A 25,749-nucleotide genomic window follows, 5' to 3' on the forward strand; every position below is an offset into this window, starting at 1 on the left:
TTTTAAAATAGAAATCTGGATTTTAATTTTATATTGTAAAAACAAAAAATGACGAAAGAAATGTAACAAACAGGAATATATCTTAGTAATAACCATATCCTCCATAGCCTCCTGGACTATACCCTCCATAGCCACTGTATCCACCATATCCTCCTGGACCGTACCCCCCATAGGGTGATCCACCATAGCCGCTATATCCACCATATCCTCCGTAACCACTTCCAAGACCGTAGCCGTAACCACTTCCGAAACTTGGGCCATATCCTATAAAAATAGATGAGACAAAAGATGAAAAGATTAAGCCACATTTTACACTAAAAAAACAAATTGGCCTACTGAAAAACTGGTTAATTCATGCGGTGCTGAAAATCAGAAAGGTGATGCTTGGTCAAGAGTATTTTAATTTTTTTTAAAGGTTTTTTGAAAAACCGCCACCTACTTATTCAAATGCCTAATTTCAGAGGGAAAAGCTTGCAGTGAATTACATTAGAAGGTGAGAATATTAAGCCTTGTTGGAGTTAGGATCCGACAGTTCATCTGAAATAATGTTAGATGACAAATGGGTTCTTTTTTATGCCAATAGAATAATTATATAAAGGCCATGTTCTAGGCAACAATGGACTTCTTGATTAAATTTAGTAGGGAAGTAAAGATACTGTAACATTCAGAATCACATATTGAGAGACAATGTAATCTTGCATCATTGAATTACTCTATCCCTTCCTCCTCCCTATATTTCACAAAAAATTCTACCAAGAAAGCCACTCGGAAGAAGGCCGATGGTCGTAAGATGCCAGAAGTGGGATCTCTCGAATGAAATTTAGTGTCTGTTTTTACAGGTTGGAAGTGATAGGGAGAAGGATTTAGGTCTTGATTTAGTCTTTTTTGGCACTTCGTCCCATAGCAACAGTATGTGATGTTGTAACTCAAAATAGTTACTGCAACGAAAGCATTACAAATATAGAAAATTTTGTTTCTAGAGACACACTTCCTCAAATAGCCTGAAAATAATATCGAAAAGAAATAAAAACCAAATTAAAAACAAAACAAAAAAACAACGAAAGTAAAGAGTAACAGTAAAACCAAGCAGATACTATTCTGGATATGTAAAAGGCTGACGCCACCCTCCCCTTTTTACGCTCAAGCTTGATTACATTCAAGGTTGAGTTCCCTAACACAAGAGCAGAGTCATAAGCAGTGTTTTTCTCCCCCCCCCTCGAGAAAGGAAGAGTTTATTCATTTGCCTTTGCTTTAAATAATTACATTTTCAATTTAGATGTTTTGGAAAGTGATCAGTAAATCACCAACTGGATTTGGTTTTGCACTCTAAACTAATTTCAGTTAATCACTAATTAGATTTTAGCGCAAAGAGAGGGGGACTTATGGGGAATACCCCTTATATACATTAAAATTTTGGTTCGTTTTGAGTTTTGATGTTGCTGTTTACTTGTGTTTGATTTTTTGTCCATGAAATGCCAGACGGAAGCACAGCTTAACCTTATTTAATAGCACAATTTTAATCAATTGTAATTTCTAGACAAATATATGAAATCCTCCTGCAACTTTAAAAAATTGCAATCGGAATTTTTCCCTCTTTCGCAGCATTTGTGTAACAGCTTATTAGCGCTAGTTCTCGTCTCTCAGAGTTTGAACATTTTGACTCAAAAATTTCTAAGAAACTTTTCTTACTGCACCCTTATGTTCGAAATTAAAAATTTTTTCTAGAGTTTTTTACACAAAGGGTTTAGTTTTTTTTTTTTTTTTTTTTTTTTTTTTTTTTTTTTTTTTTTTTTTTTTTTTTTTTTTTTTTTTTTTTAGTCAGGATTTTTCAGATACAAAGCGAATCCTCTAAAATTCAGAGGGTTCTCTGAAAAAAGGGAAAGTCGGATTCGAGGATATAGTACCAAATATATTTCTTTAACGTATCACGAAATTTAATTTCTGACAAAATTTCTGAGTTGACTCATTTTGAACTCTTTTTGCGGGAATCCTTGATATTTTAGAAATTACATCTCAAGTTCTTATAATAAAAGTTTGGTTTTGGAACAAACCTCATTACATTTCACAATTCAAAATAAAATTTAAATTAGAAAAAAATTGAAAACAGTAAAAGTCTAGTCTTAACGAAAAACAGACCACTCAAATTTTCCAAAACAATAAACTTTCAAAAACCCCAATTAAAAAGCTTTGGGAAGCGGAAAAATTATGTTGGTGATCCTAATTCACCATCAGAAGTTGCTGCGGATGTGCAATAAAACTTCTGCTCCGCTCAAAAATCCGGCTTTACAATTAGTCAGGGAGCCAGACGAGAGAAATGTTGATATTTAAGGATTGAGGTGATCAGCAAGCAGCAGAAGGTTTGAGTGTGCAATCTAATGCAATCGACCATGCTGAAAACGAAAATCGGCGTTATATAGTCGACAAATGGGTGCGACATCCACATTTCTTCAAATTCCCTAAAAATCCATCTTAACTGGCAAAAATTATATTAAAATCGATAAAAAATTACAGGTTACTCCAAAATTGTTCAGCTATACCTCAGATCGAAGGTAATTAAATAAAGAATCATATTCTCTTTTCAAAACATTTTTATCTTTTGCCGTTCAGTTGGAATCACAAAATTTCGACGAAAAAGTTAACACAATTTATCTCTCTTTTGGATTAATCTTGATCCATCTTGAAAATTTGTCTGACTGAGGTGTATTTTTTTTTAATGGCTTCTGTAGGAAATTTATTGTCCTACAAAATGACTGATCCAGAAATTCTCTAACTCTTCTCGTTTTTGAACTATTGACAGAAAAGCGGATTGACCCAATTTTTAGCTCGGATAAGCAGCGGCATCTATCCAGTGTGAATGCGTCAGGGTTCACCCGGCCAGATAGATTTTCCAAGATAAGCTGAATAGAAAAAGTCAAGCAAAGGAGTCTAAACACAAAATTATGGAGGACCTTAAACTTGATTTGCACTTGAGTGGAGCTTGATGCAAGAGGTGTAGACACTGAAGGTAGGCTTTCCTTGTGAAACATATTTACAGTACAAAGGTTGTTGATATGTCCTATACGCTCAAAAACCCACAAGTTCTGGAAGCAGTACAAAGAAATGGTACTGGTTTTGTGGCAGTTTTTGTACAGTGAAAGATCTGGTGACTGGGATGGCCATCTTGAAGGAGCTAGCAAAATGCTTCCTTATTTAGTTGCATGTGGTCACTATAAGTATGGCACTTGCTTGATTGAGTACCTGGCTGAGATGCAGGGCTTACCTCAAGAAGTAGATCAGGCATTCCACAATGGACTGTTCAATGTGAAGAGGAGGAATGCAAAATTTAACTGCATATCCCCAGACCATGCTGTAGAATCTACCATTAATTTAGATTCAAAAACGGAAGGTATAATGACGGGTATTACCATGAATGAGTTGGCACTGGTGAAGTGGACTTTAACTCTTCCGTTCTGTGCCTCAGTCTCGTCTACATTCACTGAGATGCTACGCATTGTTCCCCAGACTGAGTTTGACTCCTCTCACCACGAAGATCACCCTTCCTTCGTTCTGCGGCAACACATGGCTGTTGATAAAATTAAGTCTGTTCTGGAAGCCAGGCTCAATCCCTTTCGATCCACTGACGAAGATATGCTGAATATTTATACGCTTGAGACAGTTGATAGTGAGATAGCTGACAGTCTCCTCAGTGTGTGATCTGTTGGAAGCAGAGCGGTTGATCGCTACTTGGACGGTGAAAAAGGTGCCTTTAGCAAAGTAAAGGTCATGAATAATGAGAAGGCGAAACAGAAAAAAGCAACCAATACTTCTAGTGCTGTAAATAGCCTTACCAATGTTGAACTTCAAACTGTCAAAAGGGTATTGGTGAGTGTTGACTTTACAGGCGAAAGAGGACTTCACCATCTAAAGAATTTGCTTTCCCATGAGCTTCTTCCATATGCACCTTCTATATTCCAGAGAAGTGCCATATCTGGAATGGTTGTGCTTCGGACAGGAACAAAGTCAGCTCTTCTAGAGTATTTGAAAACAAAAATCAGCTTGAGCAAGTGGCCCGTTAACCTCGAGATTAGCAGTGAGTCGACTCACTCAAGGGTGGTAGACTTGATGCCCTACCTCAGAAGCCATCCACCAAATCCATCGGAAACCGTTGAGAGCTATGGAAAACGGACATTTTCTACGCTTGTGTCTTTCAACAGCAACGTTAAGGAGCTGCACGTCCTTGCAGATAGATATGATGGGATTTTTGGATATTCCGACGAAGAAGGCAAGGTGATCTGCCTAAAGGAATGCGGTGGTTGCCATGAGCAGCGAGGATGTTCAAACAGGTCTCCGGTAGCTCTAGGTAGACACTCAAACCTAGATGACTGGAACTCGTTGCTCTCAAATTCCAAGACAAAGGCAAGACTGATTGAGCTTCTATTCGGTGAGTTTGAAAACTCAGTTCACCTGCTGCAAGCAGGGTTCACTGTGTACCTCTCAGGAGGCTTTCGAGACCGGATGAGAGTGGTGATGCTCAACAGAAGTGGAAATGCTGATACAAACTTTGAAGAGCGTTTGAGCTGTACCCATGAAGAGGCCGATACAAGAGTTGTGTTACACATATTGGACTGTTTGGAGAGGGGTTTCGATGTCGTTTTGGTCGATGCGAATGACACAGACATAGTTGTCGTCTTGCTATATCACTACAAGTTATTCCTTGGGAACCACCCAAATTGTGAAAAGCGGAAAGTTTATGTCAGGTTCCACAGCTATTTAGTGCCTATACATCGGCTTTGCAGCAATTTACCGAACGATTTTGTTCACTCCATCTGCCTTCTTCATACGCTTTCAGGGTGTGATACCGTGGGTTTCATGTTTTCTAAAGGAAAACGAGTGGTGGCCAAGGCTGTCGAGAAATGGGGATTGGAGAAACCGATTGCTTTGCTTGTCCAAGAGATACAGAAGTCAAAGCTCGACCCCGCGGTTCTAGAAAAATTCAGTGTGATTTGCAAAAAGGTCGTTGTTGCCTCATACGGAAAAGACCCAGACCACTTTACCTCTCTTAATGAATTAAGATTGCATTTGTACCCTCGAAAGCGGGAGCTTAAGTATTTGCCACCATCATACGCTGCCTTTGAGTGTCATGCTAAGCGTGTGTACCTGCAGTTGGACATTTTTTTGCAAGCAAATCGAGCAAAGCCACAGTTTCTGGATCCCCTGCAATTTGGCTGGATGTTTCAAGACGGTGGGGTTAGGCCAGTTGTGTCTACCCTTCAGGCATTTCCAGAAGGTGTGGTCCCCCAGTACTGCTCGTGCAAGCGCTGTACAAAAAATGGTCATGTGCTGGAAATAGACCTTGCGATTTACTTTGTGGCTGTGGTGGGAAGTGTTTTATGGACGAGTTTGATATGCTTGATGGATAATTTGATATGCTGAGCTACTTTTTAACTTGTGTAGTAACAAGTGCCGTTCACGAAATCCGTAGCAGGTGTTAGTATAGAAATTTTTTTTTTGTTTATTCAAACTTATTGAATAATAATCTTGTCAAGTTTACTAATAATTCTGATTAGGAATGAAAGAGAGTTGTAATCAAGGTCATTGTTGAGTATAGTGGCAATCTTCCTGTCTGAGATAATAAAACTATCCGCTACCAGCTGAATCTAGGCGTGAAATCTTTTCCAGCGCGAATAAAAAAAAATTAAAATTGCAAGTTTCAAGGTCATTCGCGATGGTCCCTACTGTACTCGTCACTTCTGGCATCAGTTACGAAAGATCTGGCGATCATTGTGGAAATTTTTCCGAAACGTGATTTAATAGTAAAAAAAACGCGAAATTTTCGATTTTCGGGGTCAAGCACCCCCCGGCCGAGTATATAACGCCCATTTTCGTGATCAGCGCTATCGATTACCCCATATTCCGTTGTCAAACCTTCTGCTGCTCACTGATCACCTACCCGACACATTTTCGTTGAGTGGCTCCCTGACTAAATGCTGTAGTAATAGCAGTAAAAATTGCTGTTAGCAGGGTTTTGTAGAAAGTGAAAGCGTTTGTGAGAGAGAAAGAGAAAGGGAGAGAGAGAGAGAGAGAGAGAGGGAGAGAGAGAGAGAGGGAGAGAACTAGAAACAGAATGGAAAAGAGAAAGCGTAGGTTAAAGAGGGAAAGGGAATCTTCTGACTCTTTTTCAGGTTATTTTGCTCATGAATCTATACAATATTTTATTGGATTTGCATGTGAATGATACAGTTGATGCATAATGACGATTTAGACTGGGAATTCTAGAAACACTGCGTAGATGAGTAGGTTTTAATAGATCACACATATTTTCATGAAAATCTGCCAAGCATATTGTAATTATTTTGGTTGTTGTTAGTTTTGAAATTTTTTTTTTGTGGTTTTGTGGACAAACAACAAATTTGAGTTAGGGATACAGCTTATTGATGAAAACAGTACCGAAAAGGATTGCACAGTAATTTGTAAAAACCTGTCATTATATTATAAGTAAACAGCCTCCTGAAATTTACAGTTTTTCTTTTTTTCTTTTTATGGCTTTGAGAACAAAAAGAAAGTCTAAGTTGTTTGTAAAATTGCAAGCAAAGTTTTTCTAATGCGTCATTAAATTTACCTAGTGGAAAGTTTTGAGATTGATAACAGTGATAAGTTGACTCAGGATTTTACTCATTATTATTAAATCCCTGGGCCATGGTAAAGTAAAACGAACAGAAGTAAATATAAGCTATAGCAAAAATAGTAGAGCTCAATATTAGAAAGCAGAAGGCACATTAGAAAGCAGATAAGATAGCATGACAACTCATCATTAGGAAGTACAACTTGTTTCACTTCATTCATTAAACCACCTTTGTACTACATTTAATCGATGGAAAACATTCTTGTAAAATGTATATTTGTGAGCTGTAATAACTTCCATAAGAAAATAATATCCTTTTTATAACACGTCTGAGCATAAATAATATAATCTCTAACTCATGTCATTTATATATTCATTCAAGCAAAAAAGATTTTAGTTCAGTTTGAATGTGATATTATACAAAGCATGACTTTTTGGGACAGGATTGACACGCCAAACTGTCTCCTTGTTCCGAATCTTTCCGGATCTTTCAACTACGTTGAACAAAATGGCAAAAATCTTGATTGATTGTGTTTGGGAAAATGGTGGACGTGGGAGGGGGTTAGTTGTCGTCCAATCAGTTCCAACTATTAAAAACGACAATGGCCCTTTCAGTTTCCAATTGAATGACGCCCTTTTCGAAGTTTCTACGACAACTCCTTCAATACGAAGTGCCCTGGTTAAAAAAAAAAAAATGTGCCAACATCACTCTCTACTTAAACAGTGTTATTACGCTGCTTATGAAATCAACGTTTGCAGCTCATTCAGGAATCAGGATTTATTACTTTCCTTAGTCTTGAAGGAAATTATTACTTCCCTGTAGTGTTTGTTAGAAAACAAATTTGCAGAAACTCTTAAAAAGACCAAGAAACACCTCCAAACGATGTCAGTTTTGCTACGATGGATGCTCTCTATTGACAAGAATTTAGACCCCTTCCCTTGTCTAGTCCACCTGTAAAGGCCGTCTACTTCAAAGAAAATCTGTTCCTTACTTCAAAGAGGTAGAAATCACACAACAAATATTACCTACGATCTTGTTTTGATTGAGATTTAGTGATCTCTTTTGATTAACATGCAAATGGAAAGAACTTTAGCACCTTTCCTTCCCCAAGATGCTCCTCATCTTCCCACTGAGAAACTCAGATCGGATGTAACTGGAATGTTAAATTCACATTCGTTGACTAATAAAACATACCTTAATTTAAATTATTAGTTTAAACGACGAAAAATATGAGGAAAATGGACTGAATAATGTGTAAATTTTATATAACTTAGCAAAAAAACATTGAAGCAAAGACTGTATCCAGGGCACTAGGGGGCTTGATCCCCCTAAACGTTACTCCAGCCCATAAAAATGTAACATAACGAATATAAACAAATTTTAGGTACCCCCCCCCATACAAACACACCGAAAAAAATCTGGCTACGGACATGATTCAAGCTATGATTATATTTAAACTATCTAAAAAAAAGATGAAGTCCTGGTAGTAAGGAAATTTTACAATTACTTGATTTGGTTCTGATCTCTAAGAAGCACAACTAAGTCATCAGTTCTTACTTGCCAAAAAGTTTTGTTAAAATTTTACAACCCTTCTGGTAAACGTAATTATCACAAGAACTGAGAGTTACCTCTAGCCACATATGCTGGACCTAGTACTGACTCCCAATTAACAACACTAGGACACCTACCCTTATATACCACCAGGTATGCCTGTGATCTAATAGCCAATTTTGATAGATGTAACGATGACAAGAATTGAGGGACATTCTCTCCCTCTTTCTGCCCCCCGTAGACCATGGGTTGAGTATGGATCTCCATAAGACATAACTTGAAAACAAACTTTTATTTCCCGCTAAGTCTCATCGGGATCTGACAATCTTTTCTGGTAGATACTCTAATGGCAAGATTCTAGGATTCACCCTCCTGATTTTCTGCAGAGACTTGACAATCCAAAAACTCAACAACCCAAACAACCCAAAAACTCAACAACCCAAACAACCCAAAGGCACAACCCAAAAGCACAACAAGAGCCTTAATTATTAATTCCCATTAATTTTGGTTGAGAATGACGAAATTTCCGGGTTAGTATGAAAATTAGAGACAATATATTTAGTATATATGGGTTATTCGAAGGCTATACTACTAAAATTGTAACAGACTCTATATCTAATAACAGCAAAAGCAAATTGTCAACTATTCTTTCCAAATTACCATAGCCAGGTCCTCCGTAGCCACCACCGTAGCCACTGTAACCTCCATAACCACCACCATAACCCTTGAGTTTGGTCTCAGACACTTGAAGCTGATCCTCTTCTTGCTTTTCTTCTTCTCCCTTCGGTCGGACTGAACTAGCACTTACGATGCATACAAATGTAAAACAAACGAACTGAAATGAAGGGATGCAAATTAATTTCTTGCGTGAGGATTAACTTATTTCTTCTGTGAACGCTGGGAAATTTGACCTAATGATTGAGCTACACAATCAAAATTGTCTATTTCCGATACCATTCCAAAGTCGCTTTCATGTCCTGAAATGATTCTGAATAAAGATGAAATCAAACTTTTAAAATAAATTAAATAAAAAAACAAAAAACTTACATATACAATTTTATATATATATATATATATATATATATATATATATATATATATATATATATATATATATATATATATATATATATATATATATATCACAGTGAATTGAGAATTGCTCTATAATATTTGTATATAAATAAAGTACATATATAAATAAAATGTTTGTATACACAAAATACGCATACAAATAGAATCCGTAGAACTGGGGAATAGAATGTAGAACTCGAAAAATAGCCGATGACTAATTGATGGAAGTATTTTTCTAGTTTTTCTGGTCTTAATTCGTCCGACCACTGGAGCCTCCCTTTGTCTATTCTTGGGAGTGTAGTCAGTGAAGCTTGGACAAATTATTTCGAAAATTTAACGAATATATTGCCCCCAAAATCTCCCTGATATTTCAGATACCCCATCTTTCTTTTGAATATCAGTAGGGGTTGAACTGGCTGCCAGTGAGATTCGAGAACGAGTAAAGAAACTGAAATGGAAAAATCACTGAGACTAGACTGCCAATCTTAAGGGATGATTTAGACATCAGTATCTTTCTGCAGGTCCCTTCGGTCTTTACTCTTCACTCAGATTCAGACTATGGCCATTGTATCATCGGACTGTAAACAAGGTAAGTTCATCAGGATGCTCAAAAAAGGGGGACACTACCGTGTCAGGCAACTACCGGGGTAGATGTCCTCTTAATAGCTAGGAACACGCTCTCTCACATTATCGTATAGAGGACAGTGTGGATTTCACCCAATCGTTCAGTTGAGCCTATATTTACGCTTCGACTTCTAACTGAAGAAAGCAGAGACTTTCGTTTGAAATATTTTTATGATCCTTGTGGACTTGGAGAAGGTTCTTGACTCTATAAATTGGGAAAGTCTATGGAAATTTTCCATCCATTACGAAATCACTGAAAAAATAGAGACGATTAAGATCGTCATGTATCAGGGTAGCGAATGTTGCCTCAAGGCACCAGAAGGCTAAACTTATTTCTTCAAGGTTCTATCAAGACTAAAACAGGAGTGTGTTCTATCACCGTTACTTTTTGTGATGGTGATTAATTCCATCCTCCATAATAGAGGCAGGAGGCATCGGGTTAAGCCCCGAAGTCCAGATCAAAATATTGGCTCTGCAATCTGAAAATTTAGACAGAATCTGCAGTTTGTTACTAAACCTCCGAAAAGTTATTCATTCCGTTTACATTTTATCTAGGGCAAACATATCATTTGAAAAATCTGCTTGACTCCACAACAAACCATCAGCTAATCGGACTTCCCCCTTTAGCTGCATCAATATTCCTCCAATAAAATTAGTTCGTCTGTGATTAGAGTGCTAAGAAATGCTACAATAAGCTGAGAGTGCTATGTACAATAAGCTGAGTGCAAGAGTTACGGTAGTTTTTTTTTCTAATTTGTCGACAGATCTAAGCCAACTGGCTATTTCATAATTTTTTCTTCATAGTTCTTGACGCTATACGAGATGAAAGTGGCGTTTTTTAGTATACAATGGTCGGATTTAGCACTTTGTTATGAAGGTACTTCGTTGATTACTTAAATATGACACTAGAATTAAAAAATCCTTTTAAATAATTGTAGTATACAATTATTTTCATAATTACTTAGTTTAAGAGCTATTAAACTAAGTTTATTTATTGTTTATTAATAAAATTGTTTATTAAACAATTTTAAAATTTTAAAATTATTTTATTTTAAAATAATTAAAACGGAATTTGCCTATTAATTTATTTTTGGCTAAATGACTTTCTCATAGTTTTGATCGGATGATTTTGAGAAAAAGGAGCGGGGGAGTAGGCCTAGTTACCCTCCAATTTTTTGGTTATTTTAAAAGGCAACTAGAACTTGTAATTTTTTACGAAAGTTTTTATTGGTAAAAATATACGTAACTTACGAATTAACTTTGGTAATGAACTTCGATATTCGAATGTTTTTATTAAGTATATGAGGGGGTTCACCCCCTCATATACTTTGCACTAAAGCTTAAATTTTGTCCCAATTACTTAAGAATGACCCCTGAATCACAAAGACCGTAGAATAAATAGTTGAAATTAATAAAATTACTATAGTGTAAAGAGCGAGGTATTAAGAGGAGGTGAACCCTTCATATGCGTAATAATTTCTGTTCTTTTTAATTTTTAATGCTGCTTCTTAATTTTAGTTGGAAAAACTTTTTCAATTTTATTTTTTCATTGTCCTTTAAAAAACAATACTAAAAAACCTGCACCCTCTTTAATGGAAGTTTTCTTCCCCCCTGACATAACCTTCTCCCCTCAACCCCCCCCCCACCCCAAAACAAAAAGAATCCCCCTGAAAGTGTCTGTGCACTTCCCAATAACCATTACTATGTGTTATCACTGGTCAAAGTTTGTAGCCTGCAGCCCCTCCCACTGGAACTGGAGTAAGTCATCCCCAAAGACATAGATATTAGGTTTTCGACTATTTTGAATAAAATGGCTATCTCAGAATTTTGATCCAGTGACTTTGGGAAAAAATGAGCGTGGGAGGGGGCCTAGTTGCCCTCCAATTTTTTGGTCACTTAAAAAGGGCACTAGAACTTTTGCTTTACATTAGAATGAGCCTTCTTGTGACATTCTAGGACCACTGGGTCAATATGATCACCCCTGGAAAAAAAAATAACAAATAAACACGCATTCGTGATCTGTCTTGTGGCAAAAAATATAAAAATCTACTTTTTTGTAGATAGGAGCTTGAAACTTCTTGAAACTACTTGTAGGGTTCTCTGATACGCTGAATCTGACGGTGTGATTTTCATTAAGATTCCATATTTTTTAAGGTTTTTTTTTCTCCTATTTTCTAAAATAAGGCAAATTTAATTTAAGGCTCGTAACTTTTGATGTGTAAATTTAAACTTAATGAAGCTTATATAGTTAAAATCAGCATTAAAATGTGATTGTTTTGATGTAACTATTGTTATAAGAACTCCGTTTTTTACAGTTTCGGTTACTATTGAGCCGGGTCGCTCCTTACTTCAGTTCGTTACCACGAACTGTTTGATAAAAGTGTACTCTGTTATGAAGGTTATTATCTGGTACTTCATTGATTACTTAAATATGACACTAGAATAAAAAATCCTTTTAAATAAACTCTCTCCCGACATTTTACAACTACCTGTTTGAAGCGACAATCTAAGGGCTCGATAAAGACACTCTAGTTGTCGAATGTAGCTTTGAAATTCTTTTTTATTTTATTCGTCCAATTCAAATTTTCTGATTTCTGACTCTTTATCTAAAGATGAAGTGCAAGAGGCTAAGCCTAGTTAAAAAGTAGCCTATTACAGAAACAAAAACTCCTGATAGTATGAAATTAAATAAAAAAAGGGAACTGAAATTAGGGAGCATCGTCAAAACTTAAAACAATTACTACTACTAACAACTCACGGCAGCACTAAGGTGTTTGAGGCAAACACAGCCTACAAACTTAAAACGATAAGAAATTATTGCATAAGTGAGGGGAACTGCCCTTTCTGAATCCCTTGCTCAATATACTAAACATTTTATTCTTTAAAAGTGCTTCTTATTCCATTTCAATGGCCCCTGCCTTCCAGCAGTCACTTTTAATGGATTGGGACAAATGTTAAAATATAGAATAAGGACCCAGGGATTGAGGAGGATGCAGCCCCCCTTCATTCATTTTATTTTTATCCTTTCATTTTAAGTTTCAGAGCAATGATGCTCTTTACTTTCAGTTAAAAAAATTGTTTTTTTAATTTAATTTTTGAGCGTTTTTCAAATCCTGCTCAGGGCTAATCAAGCTATGATGTATGCTAGTGCCCCCATAAATCCAATCCCCAATTTCTGGCTGATGAAAGACCCTTATAAAAGTCTTGACGAGGATAGGCTGGGTATAAAAGGTTGGAGCCGTTCCTTTGTTGTTAGATGGTTCGAGGTCTCCGCTCCGTCATAAGTGTCTTCCTCCGTCTCTATCCTAAACAGGGAAACCGTACTCGCGTGGCCTCATAGTGACATCAGGGTAGATCTTTTACGAGTTTTACTAACCAAGACTGTGACTACTAACGGTGCTCCAGGTCGACCTTCATGAGTGTTACCCATTCAGGAAATTATATCCTAATAAACGATACACCATTTGCACTCGGATAAATGATTCTTCTGGGTTTGGTCTGCTTTGGTGGGCTTTTTTGGGCCAAAAAACTCTTCTTAGCTAAGCTATCTGTTATGATTTGCCTCTCCATAGTAACATAGTATTTGTGGACATCAATATATAGTGAGCCGGAGGTAGTAGGTGTGAGATTGTCTGTGCAGGATTTCGATTCTTGTCGTTAGACGAGCATCACCAAGGATGGAAAGCCATGTTGTGACCAAGATGGACCCAGGATTGCACAAGGCCTCCATTCAACTAGAGGTCCCAGGGATTTCTTACTGTCCAGTTCAAAGCCGGCTTAATTGCTTCATGTAGGCTTGAGAAGGCTTTTTAGTCCCCCTCCTGCATTGGTTCTGGGCTTTTCCTGAGGCCAAAATGATTTCAATTATTTAAAGAATCTGAAAGTTGCAAATTATAATGTTATGACATGAAAAAACCACTATGAAATCGAAATTTTAACTGACAAATTCAGAAGATTCAAACGGGACTCACTAAGAGTTTCAAAAATTTATATCCAAGGATGGGAAACAAGTAATTAGGTAACATAGAATTTATTTATTCTGGCAAGAAAGATGGAGTGCATAAACAGGAAGTAGGGCTCAAAATGAATAAGGATGCTGCCAAGTCTTGTTTAGAATGCCCAGCATGCCCAGATGCCCAGGCCACATTGCCCAGCATTTAGAAGAATGCCCAGGCTAGTACAAATTAAATATAAAAAAACTAGTTTTTTAAGTGAAAGTAAGGAGCGACATTAAAACTTAAAACGAAAGAAATTACTCCGTGTATGAAAGGGGTTGCTCCCTTCTCAATGCCCCGCTCTATACGCTAAAGTTTGACTGTTTCTCTCAATTCTACTTTATTAAACAGTAAAAACTTTAGCGTAAAGAGCAGGGCGTTGAGAAAGGAGCAGCCCCTTTCATATACGGAGTAATTTCTGTTCGTTTTAAGTTTTAATGTCGCTCCTTACTTTCAGTTAAAAAGAAACTGGTTTTATTTATTTATTTTCTGAACGTTTTTGAATTAATGCATGTTTGATTTTGGCTTTCCGCACATACATTATTAAAATGAAATTTGTATATTAATTCTTTTTTTTTGGCTATATGACTTTCTCTTAGTTTTGATCAGAAGATTTTAAGAAACAAGGGGCGGGGAAGGAGGCTTAGTTGCCCTCCAATTTTTTGGTTACTTAAAAAGGCAACTAGAACTTTTAATTTTTAACGAACGTTTTTATTAGTAAAAAGTCTACGTAGCTTAAGAATTAACTTACGTAACAAACTTCTATATTCTTATATTTTTATTATGTATATGAGGGGGTTCCTCCCCTCGTTAATACCTCACTCTTTACACTAAAGCTTAAGTTTTGTCCCATTTCTTTAAGAATGACCCCTGAATCAGAAAGGCCGTAGAATAAATAGTTGAAATTACTAAAGATACTTTAGCATAAAGAGCGATGTATTTAGGAGGAAAAGAACCCTCATTTGCGTAATAATCTCTTTTCGTTTTAAGTTTTAATGTTACTCCTTACTTTCAATTAAAAAAACTTTTTCATTTTTATTTTTTTCATTTTTTTTTATAGTAGTGCTAGAAAATCCTGAACCCTTTTCATTGAATTTCACTTCCCCCATGACATATTCCTCCAAGGAAAGATACTCCCAAATAGCCCTCTCTACTCAACCCCCCCAAACCAAAAAACCCTGAAAACGTCTGTACACTTCCCAATAACCATTATTGTATGTAAACAATGGTCAAAGTTTGTAACTCGCAGCCCCTTCCCCAGGGACTGTGGGGGAGTGAGTCATCCCCAAAGACATAGTTATTATGGTTTTTGACTATGCTGAACAAAATGGCTATCTCAAAATTTTGATCCGTTTACTTTGGGTAAAAAATGAGCGTGAGAGGGGGCCTAGGTGCCCTCCAATTTTTTTCAGTCACTTAAAAAGGACACTAGAACTTTTCATTTCCGTTAGAATGAGCCCTCTTGCGACATTTTAGGACCACATAGTCGATACGATGACCCATGGGAAAAAAAGAAAACAAAAAAACAAATAAACACGCACCCGTGATCTGTCTTCTGGCAAAAAATACGAAATTCCACATTTTTGTAGATAGGAGCTTGAAACAGGGTTCTCTGATATGCTGAATGCGATGGTGTGATTTTCGTTAAGATTATATCACTTTTAGGGGGTGTTTCCCCCTATTTTCCAAAATAAGGCAAATTTTCTCAGGCTCGTAATTTTTGATGACAAAGACTAAATTTGATGAAACTTATATATATATATAAAATCCGCATGAAAATCTGATTCTTTTGATGTATCGTTTAGTTTCATTATTCCGTTTTTTAGAGTTTCGTTTACCATTGAGCCGGGTCGCTCCTTACTACAGTTCGTTACCACGAACTGTTTGATACAGATAGATGGTATCTTAGCCTAGGAAAATTTGATGTAAGAAGAGAAAGCAATAATGGTTCAACACTGCAGCAATTTTAAGAATGACCCCTGAAAAACAAAGGCCGTTTAATTAGAACAAATAGCTCTTTTGAAACTACTAAAAATACTTTAGCATAAACAGGGAGGTATTGACGAGGGGACGAACCCCCTCATCAAATTTTGTTCCGATTCTCTAAGAATGACCCCTGAATCACAAAGGCTGTTTAATTAGAACAAATAGCTCTTTTGAAACTACTAAAAATACTTTAGCGTAAACAGGGAGGTATTGACGAGGGGACGAACCCCCTCATACACGCAATTAATTATGTTCATTTTAAGTCTTGTTTAGGTTGGGAAGGTATTTACAATAGAAGAATCCTAGTCACTCATTTTATGACCAAAAAGGCCAGGTTATTAGTCATAATAGTATATGCCCCTGTCCAGCCGACTGATGGAGATAGTAGTGACGAGGATGAATTTTACTTGTAGCTACAGGAAAAAATAAATAGGATCCCAGGTAGAAATCTGTTTTTTTTTGATTATGGGATCTTAATGCCCAGGCTAGTAAATATACAGATAGATGGTATCTTAGCCTAGAAAAATTTGATGTAGGAAGAGAAAGCAATAATGGTTTCACACTGCAGCAATTTTGTAGGTATATCAAACAGTCTTGGAAAAAAAATCCTTATTGTTTCTACTTTGTGTTTGTTTGATATGAAAAGGCAGTGTGGTCTTCGTCGCTATTTTTGTAGGTATAACAATCTAATTGTAACCAATACAGTGTCTGGGCATATAATGGTCCATAAGTTAACAGGGTATATTTACCCTGTAACAGTACAATATAAGTTACAACAGTAACAGTACAACAGTACAATATAAGTTAACAGAAGACGGCAGGATAAATACAAGACCCTAAGGTATATTGATGTCAAAAGTAAAATTATTAATGACAAATTTACGTCAAAAGTAAAAATCACCATATAGTAGTATGGCGAAGTACCAAATAGTAGCGTCTAGGGTTAATTTAAAGCTGAAAACTAGGAGGGTAACTACCTTTCAAAAGTTATAGCGAATTTGAGAGAGACTTTCTAGGAACAGTTGAATACTTAACCGCAGAGTTTAAAATTTGACAATGTAGAATATGTTGGGGATAATTCTAGAAAAATAGTTTATAAAGTCTCTGATCATGTATTAGGGAGGAAAGCTAGAAACGCAGCTAGGAGTATTAGTAAAAATGCTTTATGTTAAACAGAGAGAAGGAGAACCTGTACAAGAATTGTTTGAATTATATATCATGTGGAAATAAGAGTACTGTAAAAATCCTCCCCATAGAAAATTATCCGTGGAAAAACCCCCAACAGAAAAGTCTTCCCCTCCCTATAAGAAAATGTATACATACTCCCCAATAATAAATACTATGCGTAAACAATGGAAAAATATTTATAGTTTAAAGACCTTTCCCCTGGGTCTGGGGAGGGGCTTATATTACATCCAAAGGCATAGTTTTTGTCCTTTCCATTATGATGAACAAAATGGCTACCTCAATATTTCGATCGGAAAATTTTGGGAAAAAAGGACAGTTGTCCTCCAATTTTTTGGTCACTTGAAAAGGCATTAGAACTTTTGATTTCCGTTTGAATGAGCCATATCGCAAAATTATAAGACCACTGGGTCGACACGATCTCCCATGAAAAAAACCTAACAAAACAAATAAACACGCATCCGTGATCTTTCTTTTGAAAAAAAAAAAAAAACAACAAAATTCCACATTTTTCCGGATAGAAGCTTGACACCTTTAAAGTCTTCTAATATGCTGAATCTGACTTTATGATTATCATCAAGATTCTATGAGTTTTAAGGGGGTGTTTCCCCCTTTTTTGAAAATCGGGCAAATAGTCTCAGGCTCGAAGCTTTTAATGGGTAAGACTAAACTTAATGAGACTTATATATTTGAAGCCAGCATAATATGCCAATTCTTTTGATATATTAAATAAAAAACAACCAATTTTTAACTGAAAGTAAGGAACGACATTAAAACTTAAAACGAACAGAGATTGTTCCGTGTATGGAAGGTGCTCTCCTCTTCTCAACGCCATGCTCTTTACGCTAAATTTTGACTCTTTGTAACAACTTTACTTTTTAAAACAATAAAAACTTAAGCGTAAAGAGTGCGATGTTGAGGAGGGGACGACCCATTTCATATACAGAATAATTTCTGTTCATTTAAGTTTTAATGTCACTCCTTACTTTCAGTTAAAGAACTTGTTTTATTTTATTTAATTTCTGAGTGTTTTTGAATTAATGCAGATTTTCAATTTGGCTCACGGTATATGAATTATTAAGATATCATTGCTTATTAATTTGACTTTTTTAAAACTAATAATAGCCTTATAATAACCTAAGTTTGATTTTTGTTTTAGTTGTTTAAGAATGACTCTTGAATCAAAAAGGCTATTTAATTAGAGTAATAGCCTCTTTTAAAAGTTAAAAAAAAACTTTAGCGTAAAAGCGAGGTACTGAGGAGAGGCAACCCATTTCACATACGCAATATTTTCTTCTCGTTTTAATTTTTAATTTTGCTTCTTACTTTCAGTTGAAAAAAACTCGTTTTTAAATCATGTCGGAAAATCCAGGTCCACCTCTATGGAAAATTCCCTTCCCCCACGAGAAATTTCTTCATGGAAGGTTTTCCCACATAACTTAAATTCGTGATATTTGCGGAATCATTTTTGTAAGGTATAGTAACAAAACGACCAAAGAGGTCCACACAATTTTTATGAAAATGGGGGTCACAAGTTGAACAAATCTCAAATGACTGAAATGAATGAAAGAAAAAGATGTTTAAGAAATATACGCAATAACTCAAGTTCGTTTTAAGTTTTAATGTGATTCCTTGCTTTCAGTTGGAAAAAAACTTGTTTTTTTTTTGTATTATTTAATAACAATGAAATGCTAAGATTGGTCGGAAAATAACACAGACAAGTTATTGCTTATATCGACCATTATTTAACAAAATTCTAACTCAAGTGTGAAGAGCGAGGTATTGACGAGGGGACGAGCTTCCTCATATACGATGTATGAGGGAGTTAGCCCCCTCGTCAATATCTTGCTCTTTACGCTAAAGTTAAAATTTTGTTCCAATTCTTTAAGAATGACCCCTGGATCACAAAGGCCGTTGAATTAGAACAAGTAGCTCTTTTGAAACTACTAAAAATACTTTAGCGTAAACAGGGAGGTATTGACAAGGGGACGAACCACCTCATATATGCATAAATTATGTCCATTTTAAGTTTAAATGTAATTCCTTACTTCCAGTTGAAAACACTTGTTTTTTAAATTTAATTTCTGATCGTTTTTAAATAGTGCTCGGATATCCAGTGCCCCCTTCATTGAAATCACCTTCCCCCGTGAAAATTCCTCCGTCAAGAGATCCTCCCACATAACCCGATCCCCCGGCCCCCTACCAGAAAAAATCCCCCTGAAAACGTTTGTATACTTACCATTAACAAATACTGTATGTAAATAACGGGCAAAGTTCATAACTTTCAGCCCTTCCCCCGTGGACTGTGGTGGATTAAGTCGTCCTCAAAGACATAGTTATTAGATATTTCGACTATGCTGAACACAATGGCTAACTAAAAATTTTTATCTGGTAACTTCGGGGAAAAATTAGCGTGGGAGGGGGCCTAGTTGTCCACCAATGTTTGTCACTTAAAAAGGGCACTAGAAATTTTAATTTTCGTTTAAATGAACCCTTCCAAAAAATTCTAGAACTCATGGGTTAATCCCACCTGGAAAAAAAAAACGCATCTGTGATCTTTCTTCTTGCAAAAAATTCAAAATTTCACATTTGTGCAGATAGGAGCTTATGACCTCTACACTAGGGTTTTCTGATACGGTGGATCTGAACGTTTGATTTTCACTATGATTTTATGACTTTTAAGGGGGTATTTCCTCTTTTTTCCAAAAATACGGTAAATTTTTTTCAGGCTCGTAACTTTTGATAGGTAGGAATAACTTAATGAAAAATATATATTTAAAATCAACATAAAAATCCAATTGTTCTAATGTATCTGATGTTCTGATGTATAAGCAGCCGGGTAGCTCCTTATCTACAGTTTGTTACCATGAACTGTTTGATATCTATTGATATAAAAATTCCGTTTTTTAGAGTTTCGGTTAATATTGAGAGCTAATATTGAGGAAATGAGGTTAGTATTTAGCTCCATATTAAATGAAGAGTTAAGCAGTGTCCCCATTTATATGAGTCGTTCTGATGGACTTTGTCAAAAGGAGCACAGCGAAGCCAGTGGGGGAACATGGAGCCAAATGGGAAAGTGAAACCTTCCTAGACTTAGATTATGGTGATGATTTAAGAATCTTAGCAAAATGAATGAACTTTTAGATTTTTTACGTTCAGGGTGCAAAAATAAGTTTGAAATTTAATGTCAAAAATATTATTGATTGATTATCAAGATCAATAAATAATGAGAAAACCAATGAAGTCTCCAAACCAAGATTAGAATATTGGAAGGTACAGTAAAGACAGTGGTCAAGTATGGTTCTGAAGCATGAACACTCTCAATAACTGCGGAGGATGCACTAGATGTTTTCCAGAAAAATTACCTACGGGTGGTCTTGAGTTCCCAAGTGCATATCTCAAACAATAAGCTTTCTAGGGCTATAATGCGAGGAAGGATGCGATAACTAGGAGACGTTCTGCGGATAAAGGATGACAGATTACCAAAGGTTTCTCTTGTTAGCCAACCACCTAGGGCCAAAGGAAAATCAGATAGTTCCCGAATGGGGCGGGAGGATATCGCAAAAAAAATTAAGAGAAACGGCACATTCTTGGGAGGGTGGGAAGAGGGAAGCTTCAATTGGGATGGAGAAGGAGAGCGCGTAGCTGTGTTTGAGGCAGCTTGGTTCAGTTGTGATTCTGCAGTATCAGTAGTAGATGATTTCCTGCAGTTAAATAGTATGTATCAATATAGTAAATTCATTGTTAGAGTTTCGCGTTTTCAGTTTTCTGGTTAATGATCAAAATATTGGATTATAATTAAAGTCTTAAACTAGTGAAATATTACAAATTCAAATCGCTTAAACCAAAACTCCTGATAGTACACTTGCCCCACCAACTCTTAGAAATTTCCTGGTGAAGCTCAAGATAGCCAGACTCACCTTTTCTACCTTTGTGCCATTATGTGTTTGAATTTTATATTTTATGCTAAATTGTAAAAGATAGTTACAATGGAAAACAAAACACTATTAACCTCTTCCCCCTAGCAGCAATAATAAAGGCGTAGATAAAAGTATTTCTAGGAATCAAGAGATATTATACCACCCCCACCCCCTTCTTTCCAAAAAATCTGCCTCAAGGAGTCTACCACCTCCGTCTACAAAAAACATACTGCTCCTCCTTTATAATAGCTGATGCGCACTTACATATCGCTGTGTATTGTTTTATTTATGAAATTAAATAAATAAATAAAAAATTATTTTTTAGCTGAAAGTAAGGAGCGACATTAAAACTTAAAACGAACAGAAATTACTCCGTATATGAAATGGGTTGTCCCCTCCGCAATCCCTCGCTCTTTACGCTAAAGCTTTTAATTGTTTTAAAAAGTAGAATTGTGGCAAAGAGTCAAACTTTAGCGTAAAGAGCAAGGGATTGCGGAGGGGACAACCCATTTCATATACGGAGTAATTTCTGTTCGTTTTAAGTTTTAATGTCGCTCCTTACTTTCAGCTAAAAAAATTAATTTTTTTTTTATTTAATTTCTGAACGTTTTTGAATTAATGCATGTTTGGTTTTGGCTCTCCGCACATAAATTATTAAAATGAAATTTGTATATTAATTCTTTTTTTGGCTAAATGGCTTTCTCTTAGTTTTGATCAGACGATTTTGAGAAATAAGTGGTGGAGAAGGAGGCCTAGTTGCCCTCCAATTTTTCGGTTACTTAAAAAGGCAACTAGAACTTTTAATTTTTAACGAACGTTTTTATTAGTAAAAAATATACGTAACTTAAGAATTAACTTACGTAACAAACTTTCATAATCTTATATTTTTATTATGTATACAAGGGGGTTTGTACCCTCGTTAATACCTCGCTCTTTACACTAAATCGTAAGTTTTGTCCCAATTCTTTAAGAATGACCCCTGAATCAGAAAGGCCGTAGAATAAATAGTTGAAATTACTAAAAATACTTTAGCATAAAGAGCGAGGTATTTATCTCCTCCTAAATACCTCGCTCTTTATGTTAAAGTATTTTTAGAACCCCTCATATGCGTAATAATCTCTGTTCGTTTTAAGTTTCAATGCTACTCCTTCCTTTCATTAGAAAAAACGTTTTCATGTTTATTTTTCATTGTTTTCTTATAGTAATGCTAGAAAATCCTGCGCCCTTTTCATTGAATTTTTCTTCTACCATGACAGATTCCTCCAAGGAAATATCCTCCTACATAGCCCCCTCCCCTCAGCCCCATCCCCAGAACAAAATAAAATCCTCCTGAAAACGTCTGTACACTTCCCAATAACCATTACAATATGTAAGCACTGGTCAAAGTTTGTAACTTGCAGCCTCTCCCCCAGGGATTGTGGGGGAGTAAGTCATCCCCAAAGACATAGTTATTATGGTTTTCGACTATGCTGAACAAAATGGCTATCTCAAAATTTTGATTCGTTGGATTTGGGAAAAAATGAGCGTGGGAGGGGGCCTAGATGCCCTCTAATTTTTTTGGTCACTTAAAAAGGGCACTAGAACTTTTCATTTCCGTTAGAATGAGCCCTCTTGCGACATTCTAGGACTACTTGGTCGATACGATGACCCCTGGGAAAAAGAAAAACAAAACAAAAAAAAACAAAACAAATAAACACGCACCCGTGATTTGTCTTCTGGCAAAAAATACAAAATTCCACATTTTTGTAGATAGGAGCTTGAAACTTCTACAGTAGGGTTTTCTGATACGCTGAATCTGATGGTGTCATTTTCGTTAAGATTCTACGACTTTTAGGGATTGTTTCCTTCTATTTTCTTAAGTAAGGCAAATTTTCTCAGGCTTGTAACTTTTGATGGGTAAGACTAAACTTGATGAAAAATATATATTTAAAATCAGCATTAAAATGCGATTCTCTTGATGTAGCTATGATATCAAAATTCAATTTTTTAGAATTTTGGTTACTATTGAGCCGGGTCGCTCCTTACTACAGTTCGTTACCACGAACTGTTTGATATGAATCAAATCAGTTTTAGTTAAATGAAACTTTAGAATTAATGTCAGAAACATTTTTTTTTGCAACAAGAAGGGAGAAATCACACCGCAGCCTCATTATTCAATCTTAACCTAAATGAAGAGAGATAAAATATTAATTCCCCCCATATCCTTTTCTATATTCATCTGATAGCTCTTGGAGATTTAGGTAATTTGGGTTTTCAATCATGCTCTTTTAGGCATTTGATCTCCTCCTCTACCACCTAAACAATGACCCACCACGCCTTGTTTACAATCGCTGATGTGCAATTCTACGTCACTAAACATAATTTTATGAAAACTCAAATGAATCAACATTTTAAATTAAGCATTAAGATAATTTTATATAGGACCCTTCATCATGTATACATTGTTTGACTTTTCAGGAAAAAATACGACAGCATGCGGCACTACATCCTTTATAATTAGGAAGCTCAGTAAGCAGTTTTTTATACTTTTCTGTCTCAAATTGTGATAGCAAATTAGCCCTCTTGGGACAAAATCGCAGTATGGTTCCACAAGACGTCAGAAAACACCATTTTTCCGTGGTGCAATATTTTTGGTCATTCAAAAAGGGCACGAGAACTTTTGTTTCCCGTTTGAATGAGCTCTCTCCCAATCTTCTAGGTTCATTGGCTTGGTACGGTCACTTCTGAAAAACACACACACACAAAAATAAAACAGCGAACACAAATAAACACGCATCCATGATCTTCCTTTTCACAAAAATTACGAAATTCCCCATTTTTATAGATGGGAACTTGAAACCTCCAGATTAGGGTTTTCAGATATGATGAATCTGATGGTTTTCATAGAGATTGCTTGACTTTGTAGGGTTTTGTCCCTCTTTCTCCTAAAATCAGGCAAATTTTCTCAGGGCCGTTGGTTTTGATGGGTAATATTAAACTTTATGAATACGACTTTCGGTTACTATTGGGACGAGTCACTCTTTGCTTACACTTTGTTAACAATCACAATCACATAATCAAATTCATCATCAACCCCTTAGGTTTCAAAGGGTATCCGCAAGAAATGCAATGGTTAAAATCAGAAATCAGGTGACCTAGTTCTTCATTCATTCAATTGCGGCTTCGTTTGTTTGAGTGAATGAATTTTTGCTTTTATTTCTCAGTTGTTCGTTAGTGTCCACCGTTGGCAGTTCAAATTTGATTGGATTTTGTTCTGATCGTGAATATTGGCGGTCTTTGGCCACTTTAATTTTTGGTCTTTTATTGAATTTCGTTTAAGTTTTTGACGCTTTTTTTCATTGGTTTTGTTGTACTTTCCGCGCTTGCTTTTTGCATTTTCCTTGATCATATTGTTTTGTTCACGCTGAAGAAGAGAGGTGATTGTTCTCTCGAAATATTATATAAAAAAAACAAGTTTTTTTTTTTTAAATGAAAGTAAGGAGCGACATTAAAACTTAAAACGATCAGAAATTACTCCGTATATGAAAGGGGCTTTTCCTCCTCCTCTTTACGCTAAGGTTTGACTCTTTCTCTTAACTCTACTTCTTAAAAAAGTAACAAACTTTTAGCGTAAAGAGCGGGGCGTTGAGGAGGAAAAACCCCTTTCATATACGGCGTAATTTCTGTTCGTTTTCAGTTTTAATTTCGCTCCTTACTTTTGGTAAAATTGGTGCAAACAGTATTACTGGCTTTCATATAAAGTGAATATACCACTCGATGCCTTTTTTTATGCTCTTTACAAATATAATAATCGCTTCTACCACAAATTCAGATTTAAGCACTTTCTGACCTCTTGACCTCTTAAAATTTTTTAAGACAATATTACAAATCTGTAATAGTTCAGAAACAAATTTGGGCTATATATTTGAGCATCAGGGGGGTGGGGGTAAAGCATAGCATATATTAAACACGTAAATTAACCATTGCTGTATTTTTTTATGTGTTTGTGCTGTTGCACTGGTGATTTCTCTTCTCATTAAAATTCGATGTGCACAAACACATAAAAAAATAAATAAAAATATATATATATATGGATAGCCTACCACTGACTCTGGTATCAACAGATACCACTTGAGGTGCTTCATTTTTGAATGTAGAGCTAGAGGACAGTGTTACGACAGCTGTGCTGGGAGGAAGAGGTTTACGAAGTGAAACCTCTTTCACTTTGGAGGGAGAAAAATTATTATGGTTATCCCCGGCCAGTAGCTTTTCTGGTCTGTTCCGCCACAAATTATAAACTAGAAATGTATAGAATAAGAAATATTTTCTCTTTGTTGGTTTTAATTAAGACTGACTTCTCCAGTCAAACTATTTATTTGAATTGAAAATGTTTGGTTAAGTTCCCCATCAAAATTCTCTAACCTTCTCAGGGCATTGAGAAAATTTTAGAAAAAAGGGAAAAAATACTCAAGAATAATTGATATGGCCTTGAAGAAACTAGTATCATTAAACAGAAGTGTCTAGGTACTTTAGACCATATATTTCAAGCTCCTATTAAAAAAAAATGAATATTTTTTTTCCCAAGAAGCTTGTTCAAGAAGAAGTTTTAATTTAACGCTTTTTATTTGTTTTAAGCTTTTATGTCACTATTTAATTTAATTTAAAAAATTATTTCAAATGAATGATTCAGTTGAAAGGATAAAAATACTTCAACTTACCATAAACATGGGAAAATTCATTTTAAATCTTATTTTAACCTTATCACAAATCAAACGGAGTCTGAATCAATCTTACAAGCGTTGTCTTCTATGTATATAAAATACCAAATTGCAG

General features: G+C 35.8%; 1 protein-coding gene across 1 annotated transcript; it reads right to left on the reverse strand.

The window, feature by feature from the left end:
• On the reverse strand, window positions 1-25,749 carry LOC136032378 (keratin-associated protein 19-2-like). Its single transcript, XM_065712699.1, has 3 exons — window positions 25,635-25,749; window positions 8,814-8,988; window positions 1-264 (listed from the first exon to the last, which is right to left on the reverse strand). The coding sequence occupies exons 1-3, from the start codon at window positions 25,653-25,655 to the stop codon at window positions 83-85; spliced, it is 378 nt and encodes a 125-aa protein (XP_065568771.1). The 5' UTR covers window positions 25,656-25,749; the 3' UTR covers window positions 1-82.

The sequence above is a fragment of the Artemia franciscana genome, chromosome 10 (assembly GCF_032884065.1).
Source record: "Artemia franciscana chromosome 10, ASM3288406v1, whole genome shotgun sequence".
NCBI lineage: Eukaryota > Metazoa > Arthropoda > Branchiopoda > Anostraca > Artemiidae > Artemia > Artemia franciscana.